This window comes from Octopus bimaculoides, unplaced genomic scaffold (genome assembly GCF_046866305.1).
Source record: "Octopus bimaculoides isolate indiv1 unplaced genomic scaffold, ASM4686630v1 contig271, whole genome shotgun sequence".
NCBI lineage: Eukaryota > Metazoa > Mollusca > Cephalopoda > Octopoda > Octopodidae > Octopus > Octopus bimaculoides.
Genome location: NW_028315520.1, coordinates 1 through 18,692, shown reverse-complemented (window position 1 = coordinate 18,692; position 18,692 = coordinate 1). Strand labels below are relative to the sequence as shown.

The following is an 18,692-nucleotide window of genomic DNA, read 5'->3' as shown; positions in this document are numbered from 1 at the left end:
AAGATAGACGCAAATAGGCCAGACATCATACTGAAAGACTTCAGACAAAAATCATGCCTCCTCATTGATATGACTGTCCCAATCGATATAAACGTATCTGTCAAGACCTACCAAAAACTGAGCAAATATAAAGATCTTGAAATAGAAATTAGCAAAATGTGGAATCTGAAGACGAAAACAATACCTATTGTCATAGGTGCCCTGGGAATGACAGCGAAACGGGCTGATTACTACCTAGCTCAGATACCAGGAAACCCCAAAATGGCTGAAGTTCAAAAGATAGTGCTCATGGGAACTACCCATATCCTACGTAAAATACTGTCTATGTGATCTCAAATTTTAAAGCAAACACATAATTTTCTTATGGTTTCTTAAACATTCACTAGAACAAAACTGTACAAATCCAAATATATGGTACCCTAGGCATAACACCTACATGAACTTCTAACTTGTTGTCTCTTGAGGTCTCTGGGTGAGACTTGGATCCAACTTGTACAAATGCAAAACAAAAGTCAAACATAAAAAAATAATAATAATAATGATCTTAATTGATTGGAAGTGTTATCATGTACATTGTTTTGTCTTGGTATAAAAGATGGGCTACAGCAAATATTCTGCTTAATACCACAGATTTGCTTGTCAGTTGTTTGACCTTAACCAGTTGAGCATGTCCCTTGGTGGCTGACGATATGTGCATCTGTGATCATGAGCAGAAGTAGTGGGGGAGCATCTTAGCCATGTGTTGAGAGGAATTCTTTGGGGTTTGAATAATTCACCTTTGGAAACATGGGTGTTTTGCTCAACATCCTTAAACAAACCTTATTCAGGGACCTTTTGAGTGGGATGGGCTACTCGACCTGAAGAAAATTCTAACTGGGCCCCACCTGCGAGGTCATGCGCTGTTTATCTTGATATGAGATCACCATGTCGCGCACATATGGTTGTGATGCATGTGCCTGGTGTACCCTTATCAGACGGGTAGTCATGATGGGTATAATGGGCTTCATATATTTTACCCCAGTGTCACTTTGATGGCATGCACTGCTCTCTCACTCAATAATAATAATAATAATCCTTTCTACCACAGGCACAAAGCCTGGAATTTTGGCTGAGGGGATAAGTCGATTACATCGACCCCAGTACTCAATAGGTACTTTATTTATCAACCCCGAAAGGATGAAAGGCAAAGTCGACCTCGGCGGAATTTGAACTCAGAACGTAGCAGCAGACATAATGCCGCTAAGCACTTCGTCCGGCGTGTTAACGATTTTGCCAGCTCGGCACCTTAATGATAATAATAATAATAATAACAACAACAACAACAACAACAACAACAACAACAACAACAACAACAACAACAACAATAATAATAATTTCTTTATTGCCCACAATGGGCTAAACATAGAAGGGACAAACAAGGACAGACAAACGGTTTAAGTCGATTACATCGACCCCAGTGCGTAACTGGTACTTATTTAATCGACCCCGAAAGGATGAAAGGCAAAGTCGACATCGGCGGAATTTGAACTCAGAACGTAACGGCAGAGCATTTCGCCCGGCGTGCTAACGATTCTGCCAGCTCGCCGCCTTATAATTATATTGTGGCAGCGGTGGGATGATGATGATGATGATGATGATGATGAGGAGGAGGAGGAGGAGGAGGAGGAGGAGAAGAAGAAGAATCTTATATTATAAAAAACAAGCGGATCTCCGTGTCTCTCTGTCCGTCACATCTATAAAAGGGAAGGGAAAAAGGGGAGGAATCAAAATATACGTTACCTTTAGAAGAAAGGGAGGAGAAAAAGTTGTTGTTGAGAGAAAAATACAGTGAGAGAGAAAGAGGAGGGAGAGAGTGTGCGTGTGTGTGTATGTTTAAGCACCTGGTAACATTCCAGATGCTAAACGCCCAATCGTAGTCTACTTCTGATCCACAATAGGTCAAGAAGATGAGCTGCGGAAAGATGTGTCACAGCAGAAAGATGTTCCGCAGCGGCAAGACGTGTTCCGTGAAAGTTGCCCACACCAGTTCGTCTTCACTTTCGTCGTCGTTGTCATCGGTATAATGTAGAGATTTCAGAAGATGCATCAACCTCAAGGCATGCCCGCATATCAAGAACAACATCCTGAGATCACTATGGAGTGGGAGTTGAAAACTGAAGGAATCTGATTCTTCTATAAGAATTGGAAAAGCAAACATTCCAATCTGGTCAGAAATTTATTGGGAAATGTGTGATGCTCAGGCAACAGTACATCAACAAAGCGATGTATGCATTAGCTACTTTCATCCAGTCTTTCATAGACAGCTTCTTCTCGGCTCAATTCTGAGTGAGATTGGCAACCCTGTTCATGACCTTCCTAATTCCAATCCACCTGGGGTTCTGCTCCGAACCAGATTCCAAGCACTTCCACCGGGTTCTCAGCCCAACGACAAAAATTGCCACTGGTCAACATGGACCTTGTTCTGGTGTATGTGTACTCTAGCACATATCTGACATTCTCTCAGTACAGTGTCGATCACGCTTATATCCGAAGTATATGACACCATGACAGTCCCGTCTTCCGCGTTTGCCGACAAAAGTCTCCTGTGTCGGGAGGGATAGTCTTCAAAATCTCCAACTTTCGCAGCAAAGACACAAGCACCAAAACAAATAAAGTGAGGAGGCGAGGAACATCCTTTAATAAACAGAGCATTTGACGTTGAACGATTCTGAGAGGTGGCCGTGTAATTTTATACCCGAGCAGGTGCCACTCTACTTGTGATTCAGACTAAAACTGACAGCTCTTAGGTCAGACACCAGAGAGCGATAATCCAATCTGTCAAATACTTTGGACTGATCTAAATTGACCAGTGCCCTACCAAAGTCAAATCTATTCTCGACCTGTTCTTTGGTATATAGTATGAGGTGGAGATTGCCATGGATAGACCTGTCGGAAATTACACAAGTTTGCGCGTCTCTGACTACACTACTGAGAACAAACGCCAGCCTCTTATCGAATACCTTTGATAAAATCTTTGACACTCTACAGAGCAAAGTTATGTGTGTGATATTTTTAACCACATCCCCCCTCCTTCATTGGATCCTTCTTCACTACTCACCGGCTTACTCGACTAGATACGCTTTCAATCTCTTGCCAGCTGCAGTAGATGCCTGCCAAAACAGGAGAGAACAAGTCTAGCATTTGGAAATATAGCTCATAGAGCAGGCCATCCAATCCTGGTTGAATACTGCAGATATCATGTACAAGTTATAGTGCCAAACTAAGTGCAGACGAGTATTTAAAGTCTTCCTTTTGTATAATAAATAAAACCATTTCAAGTTAGATGCTGACTGGTTTGATACGAGAAATAGACATAAACGGGTACCATTTAATTGATTATGCGTCTCTCTCTCCCCTACTTCTTCCCTTCTCTCTCTCTCACTCTCTCTCTCTCTCTCTCTCTCTCTCTCTTTCTCTGAAGAAGAAGAAGAAGAAGAAGAAGAAGAAGAAGAAGAAGAAGAAGAAGAAGAAGAAGAAGAAGAAGAAGAAGAAGAAGATGTGCACTGCTTTGTCCAAATATAAATATTCAATATTAATACAGTGGTTGAAGGTAGCCTTGAGGCATTTTGTCCGTCTTTACCTTCTGAGTTCAAATTCCACCGAAGTTGAATTTGTCGTTCATCCTTTTGGGGTTGATAAAATAAGTATCACTTAAACACTGGAGGTCCTCCTCTGAAATTGCTGACCTTGTGCCAAAATTTGAAGCCATTATTATTGCAGTAACACTGTAGCCTAACGACGTTAACAAAATATTTTTGTCTCCTCTCCCATTTCACAATTTCTTATCTGACTACAAGTGTTATGTTATAGACCTCGTCCGACTTTCACAGGCAGAGTCGTTGAGGCGTCGTGAAAAATGCTTAGCGGTATTTCGTTCGTCTTTACATTTCGAGTACGAATTCTGCTGAGGCCGACTTAGTCTTTCATCCTTTCTGGGCCGAAAGGATAAACACTGAGGTCGATTACATTGACTAGCTTCTTCATCAAAAATTTCAGGCCTTATGCATTTGGCAGAAATGATTATAATTACGAAAACAGTAACTAGAAAATACACTCAAAGGAAAATACTTCTTCGCAAATATTACAAATAAGTGGATGACACATTCATGTCAAGGGAAATCAGAGGCTATTTAAAAAATATCAGACAGATAACGATGGTCCACCCTATCAAATATGTTGGACTGGTCCAAATTGACCATTGTCCCTCCAAAGCCAGATCTATTCAACTAATTTTGCTTAGTTATTACGTTGTAACGTTTCTATTTAGATTGTATCGGATGAGGTGCAGGTTGTCGGGAATAGACCTACCAGGGATTGCACAGGTTCGTGCGTCCCCGACTACACTACCAAGAGCTAGCGTCAGACTCTTGGCAAGCACCTTAGCTAAATCCTTAATTCAGTGTTGAGTAGAGTTATGGGCCTGAAATTTTCAGTCATGTCCCCCTTGTTCGGATCCTTTCTCTGCAAAGTCACCATCTCCGGCTCACGCGACTGGAAAAGCTTCCAGTCTGTTGTCTGGTGCAGTAGACGGCTGCAAAACCAGAGCAGACAAGTCCTAGGGCTGGCCATCCTATCCTGATGATTTGTGCCCCACATAACGGCTCAGTACGTCTGCTACTTCCTCCACTGAAATCGGCTTTTCGTAACACTCAATTTCCTCGTCCGATAGGTGCGGCATACCATCGAGTTAGGCCTCAAAGCTCGCTGTCTTAATTAGGCCACTCACTGAAAAGAAGTCGGCGAAGGATTGCCGAAACACTACGCTCACCCGTTTGGAACCGGAGAGCACACGGCAGCAGAGGTCTGTCACAGACCGAATTATAGATTTGTCGCCGTGCTGTGCCTCTGCACCCGGACCCAACCAACAGCTTTTGAGCCTTTATGTTTCTACGCACGCATCCTAGCTTGGACAATACAGCTTCCATATTTAAAGTTGAAGAAAAGTTCAAGCGCCATTCTCGCCGTTAGCATGTTATTTGCTATCCCCGCTCTGTGTGCTTCGGCTAAGCTACTAACTATACTGACTAGTTTATTTTGTATACTATTGTTTTCTAAAATAATCTCTTTGATAACTGGCGCCTTTCTGATATTACTTCTTAAGCAAATTTGAAAACAATTGGAACAAAACTGAAAAAATACTGAATCTGCAACTGCAACTATAAAGATCCTTCCATTCCGCTTCAAACATTCTGGCAAGACCACTCGTTTGAAGATACTTTTCTTCCTTCTACCAGTTACAGATGCTCTGTAAAGTGTCATAGACACAGTATTCTTTCTTGACTGAATTGATGAAACATGTCCATCAAAAATTGAACAAAGTACTTTGGCCAATCAAAACGTCCCCCGTTCTTCACACTTCCCACATAGTTCTTCTGACACAGCATACTGACGAAGAACGTTGAGAAAGCGATTTAACTGGTCAAAGTTTAAAGTATGTATTACACTGATTTTAGTCTGTCATAAGCATTTGGAACTCTTACGAGTTTAACCAATTTCCCTGTTCTTTATGAGTAGGATTATGCTCGCCCGAAATATCAGGATTGTTAACTGCATAAGATATATCGGACCTGTTCATCAGAATTCAGTTTGACTCCTTCAGTTGTTCAGTCATTGCCTGGAATATTAGATGAATCATTAATAATACAAAACAACAGAAATTTATTTTTCTCATGTTTTTTTTTTTATTTCAAAATATAAATATATATATATATGTATATACATTTTTTTTGTTAATAAAAAGTAAATGAATCCAAGTCGTTTTAATTGTAAATACAAAAGTGAAAGAGAAATTTTTAAAAAAATGTTTGTCCGATGGTAGTGCTCCAGAATGCCCACTTCCAGTGCTTGGACATGGTGAAAGAGTAAAAGTGAAAGTGTAATCGATAGTAAATTGATTACAAGACACGTTTCTGGAATGTCTTCAATATTTTTAGCGAATGATCAGCGGTAAACACTCATCGAAATATAGATGATAGACACATACATGGACGAGCGCACAGACACGTACGTATACATTTGCATATGCGTAATTAACATGTGTATATTTATTAATTACACATACACACATGGGTAGGCATAGCTGTATAGTTGAGAAGTTCGATCCCCAGCCACGTAATTTCGGGTTTAATCTAACTGCATAGGACTTGCGTGCCTTTTAGTTTGATACAGGACAGATCATGATTTTGTGAATGGATCTGGTAGAAAAATTGAATGCAGCCTGTTATATATATGTTACTCTGTGCTGGTGTGTGTGTGTGTGTGTGTGTGTGTGTGTGTGCTCGCGCATGTTTGCTTCTATTTGTCTTGACGTCGCTTGATAGTAGTAACGGGCGTCACTGTCATACAATAGGTGTTATTCATTTACAGTCTTCTGGCTGAGGGTAAAATATTACCATGCTTGAAAACAGACGAGGGTTGGCGACAGGAAGTGCATCCGTCCGTAGAACGAATTCCGCATGACCCATTCATGGATTGAAAAGAGGACATTAAAACGATGATGATAGAGATAATGATGATGGTAATGATGATGGCGATGATGATGATGATGATGATGATGATGATGATGATTTCAGAAAATATGCACAAACACACTTATATACATGAAGTCGGATTATCATTCGGATACGCATAACGAGTAGTTAAATGTATTCTCTATATTTAAGCAAACACAAACATACTGATCTTGTCCTGCTTGAAACAACACCTCTAATCAACTCGTGCTAAAAGCGTCTTTAAAAAAATGGAGGACGGATTGTATAATGTCGTTCTAGAAAAAAACTGTGGCTAAATATAAAATACATTCACGGTTAGAATAGTTTTGACTATCAGACTGGTGCTTAACTATGGGGAAATAACTCTAACAACACACACATATGGTTCTTCGTCGGTTTCGACGACGTGTGCCCCAGGTCTTTGATCAACAGAGATATTCTTCTCATTGAACTATAGTGTAAGTTCTTCATGAGTAGGATTATGCTCGCCCGAAATATCAGGACACTTATAGCCTTAATATAATCCTGAAGGAGAATTTCCTTGACACAGTGAGAGAGAGAGAGAGAGAGAGAGAGAGAGAGAGAGAGAGAGAGAGAGAGAGATAAATAGCCAATCCCTCGAATTACAAATGCAATCCCTCAGTTGGCCTTCCACACATTTCTATCTATCTTATCTTACTAACAAGACTTGAACGACTCAAAAGAGAGAAAAAAAAAGATAAATAAAACTCTGGTAGAATATATTTGTTTAAGATGTTGCGAAGTGAGATCGAGCCAAGAATTTCATGAGTGTTAAATAAACGACTTAACCACTAGGTTACGCTTTCATTTAGAGATAAATGCTTACATGCCAGTCTACCACTAGTGAACACACAGGGCAGTGCTATGATCCACTTTCTTTTATTTTTTACGCCCTTTGTTAGAATTCATTTTTTAATATATTCAGGTAATTTAACGTCGCAGAAATTTACTTCCGGAATTCGTTTGACGCACATTAGAACTTACCACAGTTCACCCTACTATGAGTGAATTATGTACAGGTGAACCACATGGTTCCAAGTTCAGTCCCACTGCGTGGCACCTTGGGCAAGTGTCTTCAACACGAGCCGACCAAAGCCTTGCGAGTGGATTTGGTAGACGGAAACTGAAAGAAGCCCGTCGTATATATATATATATATATATATATATGTGTGTGTGTGTTTGTGTGTGTGTGTGTGTGTGTGTGTGTGTGTGTGTGTGTGTGTCTCCCCAGCATCGCTTGACAACCGAGGTTGGTGTGTTTACGTCTCCGTAACACAACGATTCGGCAAAAAAGACCCGATAGAATAAATACTAGGCTTACTAAGAATATGTCCTGGGGTCGATTTGTTCGACTAAAGGCAGTGCTCCAGCACCGCTGCAGTTAAATGACTGAAACAAGTAAAAGAATATATATGTGTGTGTGTGTGTGTGTGTGTGTGTGTGTGTGTATAGTAACGATTATTTGCCAATCTAATGTGACAGTCCCGTTTGGGACGAATGCTACTGCTGTTTAGCCCCAGGAGACATCGTTTCCAGCTGGTTATACGACACACGATCTGTGTCCTTATATATAAAAACACAGGTAGTGTGTCGTATAGCTAGCTTAGGGCTAAACAACGGTAGCTTTCGTCCCAAATGGGACTGCCACATTAGGTTGGCCAATAATCGTTATTTTAAACTACTGCTACTGAATATCTCTCGTTGAGAGATTTAGGACCAATAATGTTTCTCTCTGTGTCTCTCTTTCTCTCTCTCTCTCTCTCTCTCTCTCTCTCTCTCTCTCTCTCTCTCTCTCTCTCTCTCTATATATATATATATATATATATATATATGTATATATATATATATATATATAACAAATAATAAAGGAGTATATGCATGTATACGTACAGGTATGTGCATACCTACGACTACCTGTATATATAGGTGCATATCTGGGTACAGGACATTGCAAACAAAACGTAGACAAGAAAATAATAATAACCAGAGTACAGAAAACACACAAGCCACATAGAGAACATCCTTCATCAGCTATATATATGTGTGTGTGTGTGTGTGTGTGTGTGTGTGTGTGTGTGTGTGTGTGTGTGTGTGTGTTCGGTTTTGTTTATTTATCTATTCACATTTCGAAGTTTATTATTACAGTTCATGTTGTTATTGTAATTGTCGTCCTTATGATTGTGATTGTCGCATACAGTTTCTCGTAATATTACATGTAAATTTTCTTTGAATTTGTTATTTAAATAGGAACCAGAGATTAAAAAGTTATACAGATATACATCCGGTGCCATTACCCATTAAAAAATTTATCCCTCACCCAAATTTGAAACGTACAAAGCCACAGGATGAATTAACTGCTATCTTCTACCTGTTTCAGGTATTCTGTCACTGTAGCCATGCTGGGCTGCTGTCTTGAAAGGTATAATTGAGCAAATCGATTCTAGGTCTCACTTTTTAAAGTCTAGTGCTTATTCTATCAGTCTCTTATTTTTAAAATCGCAAATTTACAGGGACGTGAACAAACCAATTCCGGTTGTGAAGCGGTGATGGGGTAAGAACAACCACAAATATGCACAGGCGCGTGCACACGTCTACGAAACTCACTTTTAAATATTGGTCAGGCCAGAGCTATAGTAAAAGACATTTTGTCTTGTCGCGTAGTGGGACTACGATCCGAAACCGCGTGGTTGCAAAGTGAACTTCTTAACCACACAGCCATAACATGCCTATGATATATGTGACGAAAATTACTTTAATCATTTCTGAGTTGACAGCTTGAAGTCAATTTTGAAAATATAGGACTTCGTTAGTGTGAATTGAAACTGTCATCTGTCGATTCACTTCACTGTAATACTGCAATTGTTGTGAGCCAAGAAGCTTCTATATAGTTGCAAAACCAACTAGAAATAGCAGGCAAGTCTCCTTTTAGATAATCTGTCTGATACAAGATGGGATGGCCAGGGTTAGAATGACTTTCAATATATGTCTGCTATACCAGGCTTAACCTGCGGTTAAACAAAAGTTACATAAGAACCGCATAACATAACTAATTTTAGTCTACTTGTTTGCATATATATATTTACCATCCTGTGTGTATGTGTGTGTGGGCGAACCATCCTCACCAAACCGATCCTTCTGCAAAGTGAACCCACAATAGTGATTTTATATTAACCGCAAACAAATAAATCCCATGTCAATTTACAGTGCTGCATTTGATTACTTTTCCGCAGTGTTTTCGTCATTTATCTTTCAAAACTGAGTAGATCGAGACATTTTATAAATTGTCTTAGCCATCGAGAGAGTGCAATGCTAATGACGAAAGATGAGCGATCGACTCTTAAGGCAACAATAAGACTCATTCCCGTCTAAATCACCTGCAAGTCTCTTATATCACCGGGCCATTGTGCCTCCACCTTCTGATACAATAGCGACAAGATTGAACGTATGAGTCACAGGCATACAGTTCGACACCTGGTGTCCGCCTACCTCGATTTTTCTCACGAGACCAGAAATTATGTTAGAAGACATTTGATCTACGTAGGGAAAGGCCGAACTTATAACCTCACGATAGAAAATCAAGTTTCTTGCTTACACACACACACACACACACAAAACAAACTGTGTTTGTTTATATCCCACGCATAATATTTATTAAAATAATCTCTCTTCAGAGATATTCCTTAATAACTATGTAATGTTAATATTGAGGAAACTAATATACATAAATCTCGAAAATTTTAAATATCAGATTAAATCAAATCTCAGTTTCAGAAACACATTCTTATATCACTATGCTACCTATTCAATTTAGATCGATTTACGAAAGTTTTCAGTTTAGATAATAAACTCAAAATGATCCGATTTTTACAGCCTGCATGTAGTTGAGCAAAAAAATTTCTTCACTAGAATAAGTTTCGGTTAACGTACCGCACAACATATCACACCATTTCAAAACTCTATTGATCTAAACCTCCTATTACTCTTCCAATATTCCTACCTATTATATCTTATAGTACTTTAAACTTAGCATCCGTAACAAGATATCTTTTATGAACAACGCACCGTGATAAACAAATAAACAAAAATTATATAAATATTTTAAGTGACACATCTAGCCAATTTCAATTATAGTTTACTAAGTTACTGTATCCTTAAAAGAACATGTCGCTGTTTTTCATAGGCTTTAGCACTAAATACATATTTTCCATTATATTCATCTCGTGTTCTGTTATAATGCCATTCTGAAAGACAACGAAGCGTCATTGGCATAAAGCTCTGTTCAAATTTGTTTGCGAATAGTTTCGACGAATTTGTTAATTGTTTCAAATCACCGTGTCCAAAAACACAAACCGATCTTAACCACTTTCCATGACAACTGTTTGGGTTAATATTTTTCCAAAGTTTAAATCTTGAAATTAAGGGCTTTTTATGAATATCCGTCCCTGTAAATATAATAAATACATAAAAAACATGAATAAAATGAAGCCAAAAAGGAAGGATGCACAATCAAGTCGATAAAAAAAAAATAACAACCTAAACTAAACAATTTCAACTTAAATCCTATCAAATACAAAATTAACAAAATTCAACTTTTTCTTGTGCTGGAGCTGAAACTAATCCATGTTCACTAATTTGGGTCGCTGATTACGAAAATCAAGTTCCTTTTGAAAGGTTATCCAGTTTTTAGTTACAGAAGCACACCAGTTTTCGTTTTTTCAATGGGTTTATAGTACAATAAAGAACATAGATTGCATCATATATTAAAAGATGGTTATTATGTCGTTCTTTAGACTTCTGCTTTGTGGATGTTACCTCTTATGTCAAATAATGTGATTTTATTGGAACTACATTTATCTGTTTGAAATACCCCTCAACTGCATAAATAATCCGAACAATTCTTGCTACCGCAGTGATTACAAAATCTTTAGCGTTGTATGTTTATACTAATATTCTTTGCTTGTCTTCCAAAGCCAACGTAGGCAGCTTTCAAATTGGTCACAGACAATCTTCTTGGAAATAAATGCACAAAGGGTTATAAAGCTATGGTTGGAAACCTGCTCCGGACTTACCAATATCAAGGTGTGATTACCTGCTTCTTTACCCCCTGCAAACAGTGGGGTAATGAATGATGAGAAGATTGAAAAGAGACTATTTTGTAACAAAAGATTTAGTTTATCTTGAAAATGAATATGATTTTTGTAATCAGCGACCCCAAATCAGTAAAGATCGGCTGGAATATTCAACCTCTGGAATATTTTTGCTGTTGACCAGAGATGTTAGATGGCCCAAATCAGGTTTTATAGAAATTAGTATATTCGATGTACGAGCTGCCGTCTGAAATTAGCATGAAACTGTTTCACTTTAATTATATACATTCTGAAAAGGTGCAAACGTCACGCTTGCTATTTACCCATCATCCCTAAAATATAGATCTTTGTGTTTTGACAGAAAATACACCACTATTTAGATAACCTGATTAATATGATTGAGTTGTTGGTTTTCCTGTTAGTTGCTTTAATTATTTGCTCCAATAATTACATATATCATAAGCTAAGTCGTGTATTCACCTGTATGTCGATATCATCCATTACTAGTTGTCGTTATTGTTTTGTACAGATCCGCTCTGAATGAGAAGACCCATGAAAATAAATCATTCGAAATGCCTCCATCTTGTCTTTCTTCTCATTCTATATTACTTAAATGTGTCTTTATTTATAAGACAATATTGTGTGATTTGGAGAACATTTGACTATTATTTCTAGGCTACCTCGTTGAATCGGTTTAAACTCAGATCATGTAAAATTTAAAAAAATCGAACAGGTTTACCCAATAAAGCCTCTACACCTTAAGATTAATTTTAATCCAACATTGAGGTCGCAATCTCCCTCCTTAACTTGCCATTAATAATGCCGTTCTCTAGTTATCTTCTTTACAAACTATCACTACAGCAATAAACGGTTGTTAACGTGTTAATAAATGAAATAATTCATTGAAGACATACCGTTGAAAGATCCAGGTACTCTCAGATGTGGGTTGTGATTCATTGTTGAAAATAATGTTTCATCTGGGTTTCTTGTATCACGAACCCAATTAATAAATTCCTGTGATCGACGATCCATGATAAGAAATTCTACATAACCACGTGATGCTGTAATGTGTATGCTTCCTTTTGAAACTGTAATGTTATGTGGTGGAGGGGGTTTCAAGCCCATTCGTCGAAAGTTAACATAACGATATTTTGTACGAAAATCAAAACTGTTAATAAATAGAAGAGAACAAAAAAAGAAAAAAAAAAACATAATTTACTCAAAAAAATATTTATTCTTAATTTATCAGAAAAATCACAAACTTGTCGGTGAAGGCTTGGTCTCAGTACCTTATCTTTTATTTATTTATTTATTTTTATTTTTTTTTGCTAGCGAAAATATGATCTGAAAAGGCTGGCCCTATATTCATGAAAAGTAAAACCGACTCCAAAAGGAATTCAAGAAAATCCCAAACAGATGCAAAAAAATGTAGTACACACACACACACACACACACACACACACACACACATATATATATATATATATCACAGTATTAATTATTGGATATTGCTGTGACCGCTGGTCACGATGAGTTTCCTCGTATTTGTGTAGCTTTTGAATGATGCCAATCTGTTAACTATGTTTGCGGGCCACACACACACACACACACACACACACACGCACACGCACACTCACTCACACACACACACACACACACACACACACACATATATATATATATATATATATATAACAAATTAAAAGGGTAAAGATTTATCAATTTATTAATAAACCAACAATTAATAATTTTTACCAAGCCCTTCGGTATGTAAGCACCATTATCGGTGGAGAACTTATTTAAAAGTTCCCATACATTTATAAACATAATTAAGGGATCAGCAAATATTTGCTTCACCACATACCGAAGTTCAGAAATAGCAGCTAAAAAAGCTGAGACTCCAACATTACTTGTAACTCACAAAGGCAAAAACAAGAAGAAAAAACAATGAAAACTAACCATTTAAAGTTAATCATAGACGCGTTTCTGGATTATGAATGATAATATTCAATTTCCGTCATCGGTATGATATTCCAGTAGTACATTCGACTATGCTAGCAAACCCTATTTATATGTATACATACACACACACACACACACACACACACACACACACACACACACATATATATATATATATATATATATATATATATATGTATATATGTATGTATATGTTTATATTTGTGTTTGCATCTGTGTTTGTCCCCAACCATCGCTTGACAACCGATATTGATGTGTTTACGTCCCCGTAAATTAACGGTTCGGCAAAAGACACGATAAAATAAGTACCAGAATAAGTCGATTTTTTCGACTAAAAGGCGGTGATCCAGCATGGCCACAGTCAAAATGACTGAAACAAGTAAAAGAATATGTATATATGTATGTATACATGTATATATATATATATATATATATATATATATATATATATATATATATATATATATATATATTGTTGTACTTGGGGATGGTCATATTGCCAGTTTAGCCAATAAAAACACACGCACTGTATATTTGGTGTTAATTTTTTTTTTTTTCAGCTTTATATTACATTAATCTTAATCTTAATCTTATTTCGGCCAGAGTTCTTTCGTCACACTTCTGTGACCTCATCAGTGGTCCTTTGTTTCCTTCTTTCTTATGTGTGTCTCACCTTGCTAACTATCAGCCATTTTGTATTTTGTATTCCTATTGTATGTGTCTACGCATGCGTGTCCTTCAATGTGTCTGTGTCTTTTGTAAGTGCATGTGTGTATGGGGAGTGTCTGTATCACCTATATTCTCTGTTAATACGTGTTCATTTGTATTAGTTTTTATTTATTTATACGTTCATGTGTGTGTGTGTGTGTTTTTTTATTTTTTTAATTTTTAATGTGTTTAATTAAATTTTGTTAACGTATGTAGTATTTAATTCCATTTGTTTATCTATGTATTGTATTATACTTTGTTCCTATTATTGGTTTATGGGTAACATGTTGTCACATGCTGTGGTTTGTTAGTGGCGTATGTTAGTGTTCCATTCTAGTTTCCTATTCAGGCTAGGTTTCCCTTCTATTATGTGTGTAGCTTCAGTAATTTGTCTAAGTGCTGCATCACTGCTATGTGTAGATAAGATTTTAATTTCTATGTTGTTGATTGAGCCTCTATGTTCTTGCTCAGCGTGCTGGTACAGAACTGATGAGTTCTTCCCTTCCTTAAGTTCCCTCCAATGTTCGTTTGCCCGCTCCCCTATACTCCTTGCTGTTTCGCCTACATATGTCGTTGTCTTATTTCTGCATCGTCCCTCTGTACATCTTATACTATAGACCACATTTCTGGTTTTGCAGTTCGTTTGTGGGCTAAATCTACATACGATACAGTTCCTATCAGTGCAGGGGGTTCTACTGAAAGGGTATGTTCTACTGATAAGGGATTTGATAGGGTTGCCTGGCCTTTCAACAACCTTAATTCTTAGCTTAAGTTTGTCTAGGGCCCTTCTAAAGCGGTACGCCAGTTCGCCTCTAGGGGTGGTGTCGACGAACATGACGCTTTGGTACTTGTGGCTATTGTACCATGAGCTTGCCTTCCCTATTTTCTTCTTAGTTCTTTCTATGGTGTTCCATGATTTGCTCCTATAGAGTGGGCAAATCCCATTCCTATCGTTGCGTTTGATTGTTTCAAACTTCTTCATAGCTCCTTTGTAAACCCTGATCCTTTCTTTATGGCTGTAACCCGAGAACTGCATGCGGTGGACGAAATGTTGTATATGTCTCTTTAATTCTGTAGGGTCGCACATGCAGGAGACATTTCGCATTACTCTGACGAGGTCTGCCATCAATATGTTGAATTTGGCATTGTCCGCAATAGCCGAGTTCCGGTGGGTCAGGTACTTGGAGGCCATAGGTTTTGTATAGTGTGAATGGAGGATTCTGGTTTTATTGTTCTTAGTTTCTAGCCAGAGTTCAGTATCTAATACAGGTAATCTATGGTTAGGGTGTTTAGTAGGGTAGTCTATCGTAACTCTAATACTCTGGTGGATGGAGTTAGCTATTTGCTGGATGCTCTCCATAGTCTTAGTTTCTATTTCTATTTCAGGGGTACTCTCTTGTGGGGGTGTCTTTACCACTAAGTTGATATCATCGACATATCGAGAGTACACATTCACGAGTATGGAGTTCTGTGTCAGGCGTTCCTTAAGCCTTCTGTCCCACCATACCATGAAAAGATTGGCCACATCACCGGCGATACTAACCCCGATGGCTGCCCCCTCGTCCTGGGCGTATAATTTGTTGTTAAATTTAAAGGTGTGGCCTTTTAGGGTGACCTTTATACTAGCTCCTAGTGCATGTGCGATCATTTTCTTTACCTGGTGGATATTAGTGGGGGTCCGTATGGCTCTGGTCCATCCACTCCATCTCTCTATAGGGGTCTTCCTAGCCATAGAGGTAATTGTGGGTGGTCTACCTCTTAGACGTCTACTAGGGCAGAAATCTCTAAGGTCGTATCTATCTAGATATGCATCGTCATATGTCAATCTAAGTAGGAGGCCCAGTTCTTCTGTGTTGACTTTTTGGAACTCTACTTCGCTCTCGTTGATCATTTCCACGCACTTTTCCACTGCAAAATCCACGTCGATAGATGGGTATAGTGATACCACATCCATGCTACCCACTATACACCCTGTCAGGTTGCAAGTGTTGTTGCAGTCGTTGATCCTGCTGAGGAGATCTTCCGTGCTGTCACAGACATCAGGTGACATCTGGATTATGGGGCGTATGATCATTGAGAGGAAGTAGGAGATCCTGTAGTTACTAGCGACATTCGCTCCACAGACTGGTCTTGTTGGTGGTCCCACTACAGGATTAGTTGTTACTTTGTGGTCCTTACGGAGCCCATACAGCGTCGGGATATCATTGTTCCAGGCTTGGAAGTTGTTGGCTGTGCGCTTCTGGGGTCTAAGGACAATTGTCCACATCATCATGTGGGCATTGAGGACTTTTTCTCTTTCCTCATGCGCCTGTAAGGTTGTTACCTTCGTATTGGCGATGTGAGGTTGCATTGCCTGGATATAGTTCGGCAGGCTGTCTATTGACATTCTGCCGGACTTATCTGTGGGAAGGCATACCACTTCTCCCTTTTTCGTGCGCTGCATGAGCTTGTGTAGGCCACTTGCGGGTATATTCCCAAGTTGTTGGGCCTCTGTCTTATTCTGTCTCTGTCTCTTAGTGTATAATTCTAAAATCTGTCTAAGTTTTGTCCTAGCTATAGTGAACTGTGCTTCCATGTGGTCATGAGTATGTTTAGGGATGCAGACTCTTTTGTTAAAGGGTAATGTTGTCGGGTATACCCGGCTCATATCATAAGTTTTGTCATGTATGTTGAAGAATTGAGTGTCAAGGAGGCTAGTATTCCTGTTGTTGGCCCCTCTGGGGTTGTCTTCTTCGTAACTACCACTACTATTACTGCCGTTATTGCTACTCCCATTCATCCTGTTATTCCTACCACTACTATTGTTACTGTCACTACCACCACCACCACCACCACCACCACCGCCATTGTTACCATCCCATCTAGTGTTTTCTGTTTTAGGTCTGCTGACTCCCTGTCCAAGAATTCTGTTGCATTCAGCTTTATTCTCCCTCTTGACCCCCATGGCCTTACCTTTGTCTGTGTTCTTGTGCCTATGGTTATCTGTGTCTGTGTGTCCGTTCTCCCTGTTATTGTTGCTGTTGTATTCGATTTTTTCTCTGTTATTGTTTTTGTTTCTATTGCTTGTCCTCATGTGTTCGTTTTTGCTGTTGTTGTTGTTGCTGTTGGTGTTCATGGGCTGATAGTTAGCAAGGTGAGACACACATAAGAAAGAAGGAAACAAAGGACCACTGATGAGGTCACAGAAGTGTGACGAAAGAACTCTGGCCGAAATAAGATTAAGATTAAGATTAATGTAATATAAAGCTGAAAAAAAAAAAATTAACACCAAATATACAGTGCGTGTGTTTTTATTGGCTAAACTGGCAATATGACCATCCCCAAGTACAACAACATCTGTTTCAACACACGATTTCACATAAAAAATCTTGCAAAACAAATATATATATATATATATATATATATATTTATTTATTTATTTATTTATTTATGTGTTTCAGCCAAGTGGCTGCGGTCATGCTGGTGCATATATATATGTGTGTGTGTGTGTGTGTGTGTGTGTGTATATATATATATCAATATCTATAAAACACAAGATGTTTGTGTGTGTGTGTGTGTGTACGTGATGTGGGTTATGCACGTCCACAAATTAGCACGCATGTCGCTCCAATTTTAGGAGGACATTGTTCATGACTCTATCTGTGTTTTTGTCAACTTTTTCTCACAGAGGCACCCGCGTATAGCTGTAAAAATCGATAAACTTTTACCAGTTTTGAAGTTTGTTGACATGGCGAAGTCAAATCAGGTGCGTACGCGCGTGAAGGAGAGTGAGGGCAAGAGAGAGAGAGAGAGAAAGAAAGAAAGAGAGAGAAAGAAAGAAAGAGAGAGAGAAGGAAAGAAAGAAAGAGAGAAAGAAAGAAATAGTGTGTTTCTGACAAGAGGAGAAACAGAGTGTTTGCCAAGGGTCTAAAAAAAAAAATGAAAAAGTGGAAGAGGGAGTCAAAGCGGCTAAGGAAAAAAAAATTTCTCTCACCAAGACAGCGTCTAACAAAAAAAAAAAAAAGGAACGAACAAGTGGAAGAGGGAGACAAAGCGGATTACAAAGCGCACACACACACAGACACACACACACGCTCCACATTGTTTATATCACACGATAGAAAACTTTTGAATTAATGAGGTGTTTCTCAACCCTTTTTGTTCCACTTCAATGGTTTTCAAAAAAAAGAAAATGTCTGTTTCATCACTAACTACGTAATGTTAGTAGGGCTCTGTGATTAAGAAGTCAGCTTTACAACCTTGTGGCTTCGGTTATCAGTCCCACTATCTGAGGCCTTGAGCAAGAGTTCTCTACAATAGCCATGAGCCGTCCTATGTCTTATGAGTGAATTAGGTTGACTGAAATTGCGTGAAAGCCCGTCAT

The 18,692-nt window shown here is 38.6% G+C and overlaps 1 protein-coding gene across 1 annotated transcript; it reads right to left on the bottom strand.

Moving 5' to 3' along the window:
• Positions 1-5,696: 5,696 nt before the first annotated feature.
• LOC149128976 (N-acetyllactosaminide beta-1,6-N-acetylglucosaminyl-transferase-like) lies at positions 5,697-17,300 on the bottom strand. Its single transcript, XM_089346870.1, has 3 exons — positions 17,282-17,300; positions 12,553-12,806; positions 5,697-10,993 (listed from the first exon to the last, which is right to left on the bottom strand). Exons 2-3 carry the CDS (start codon positions 12,761-12,763, stop codon positions 10,692-10,694), a joined length of 513 nt encoding a protein of 170 aa, XP_089202996.1. The 5' UTR covers positions 12,764-12,806; positions 17,282-17,300; the 3' UTR covers positions 5,697-10,691.
• Between the last annotated feature and the right edge of the window lie 1,392 nt (positions 17,301-18,692).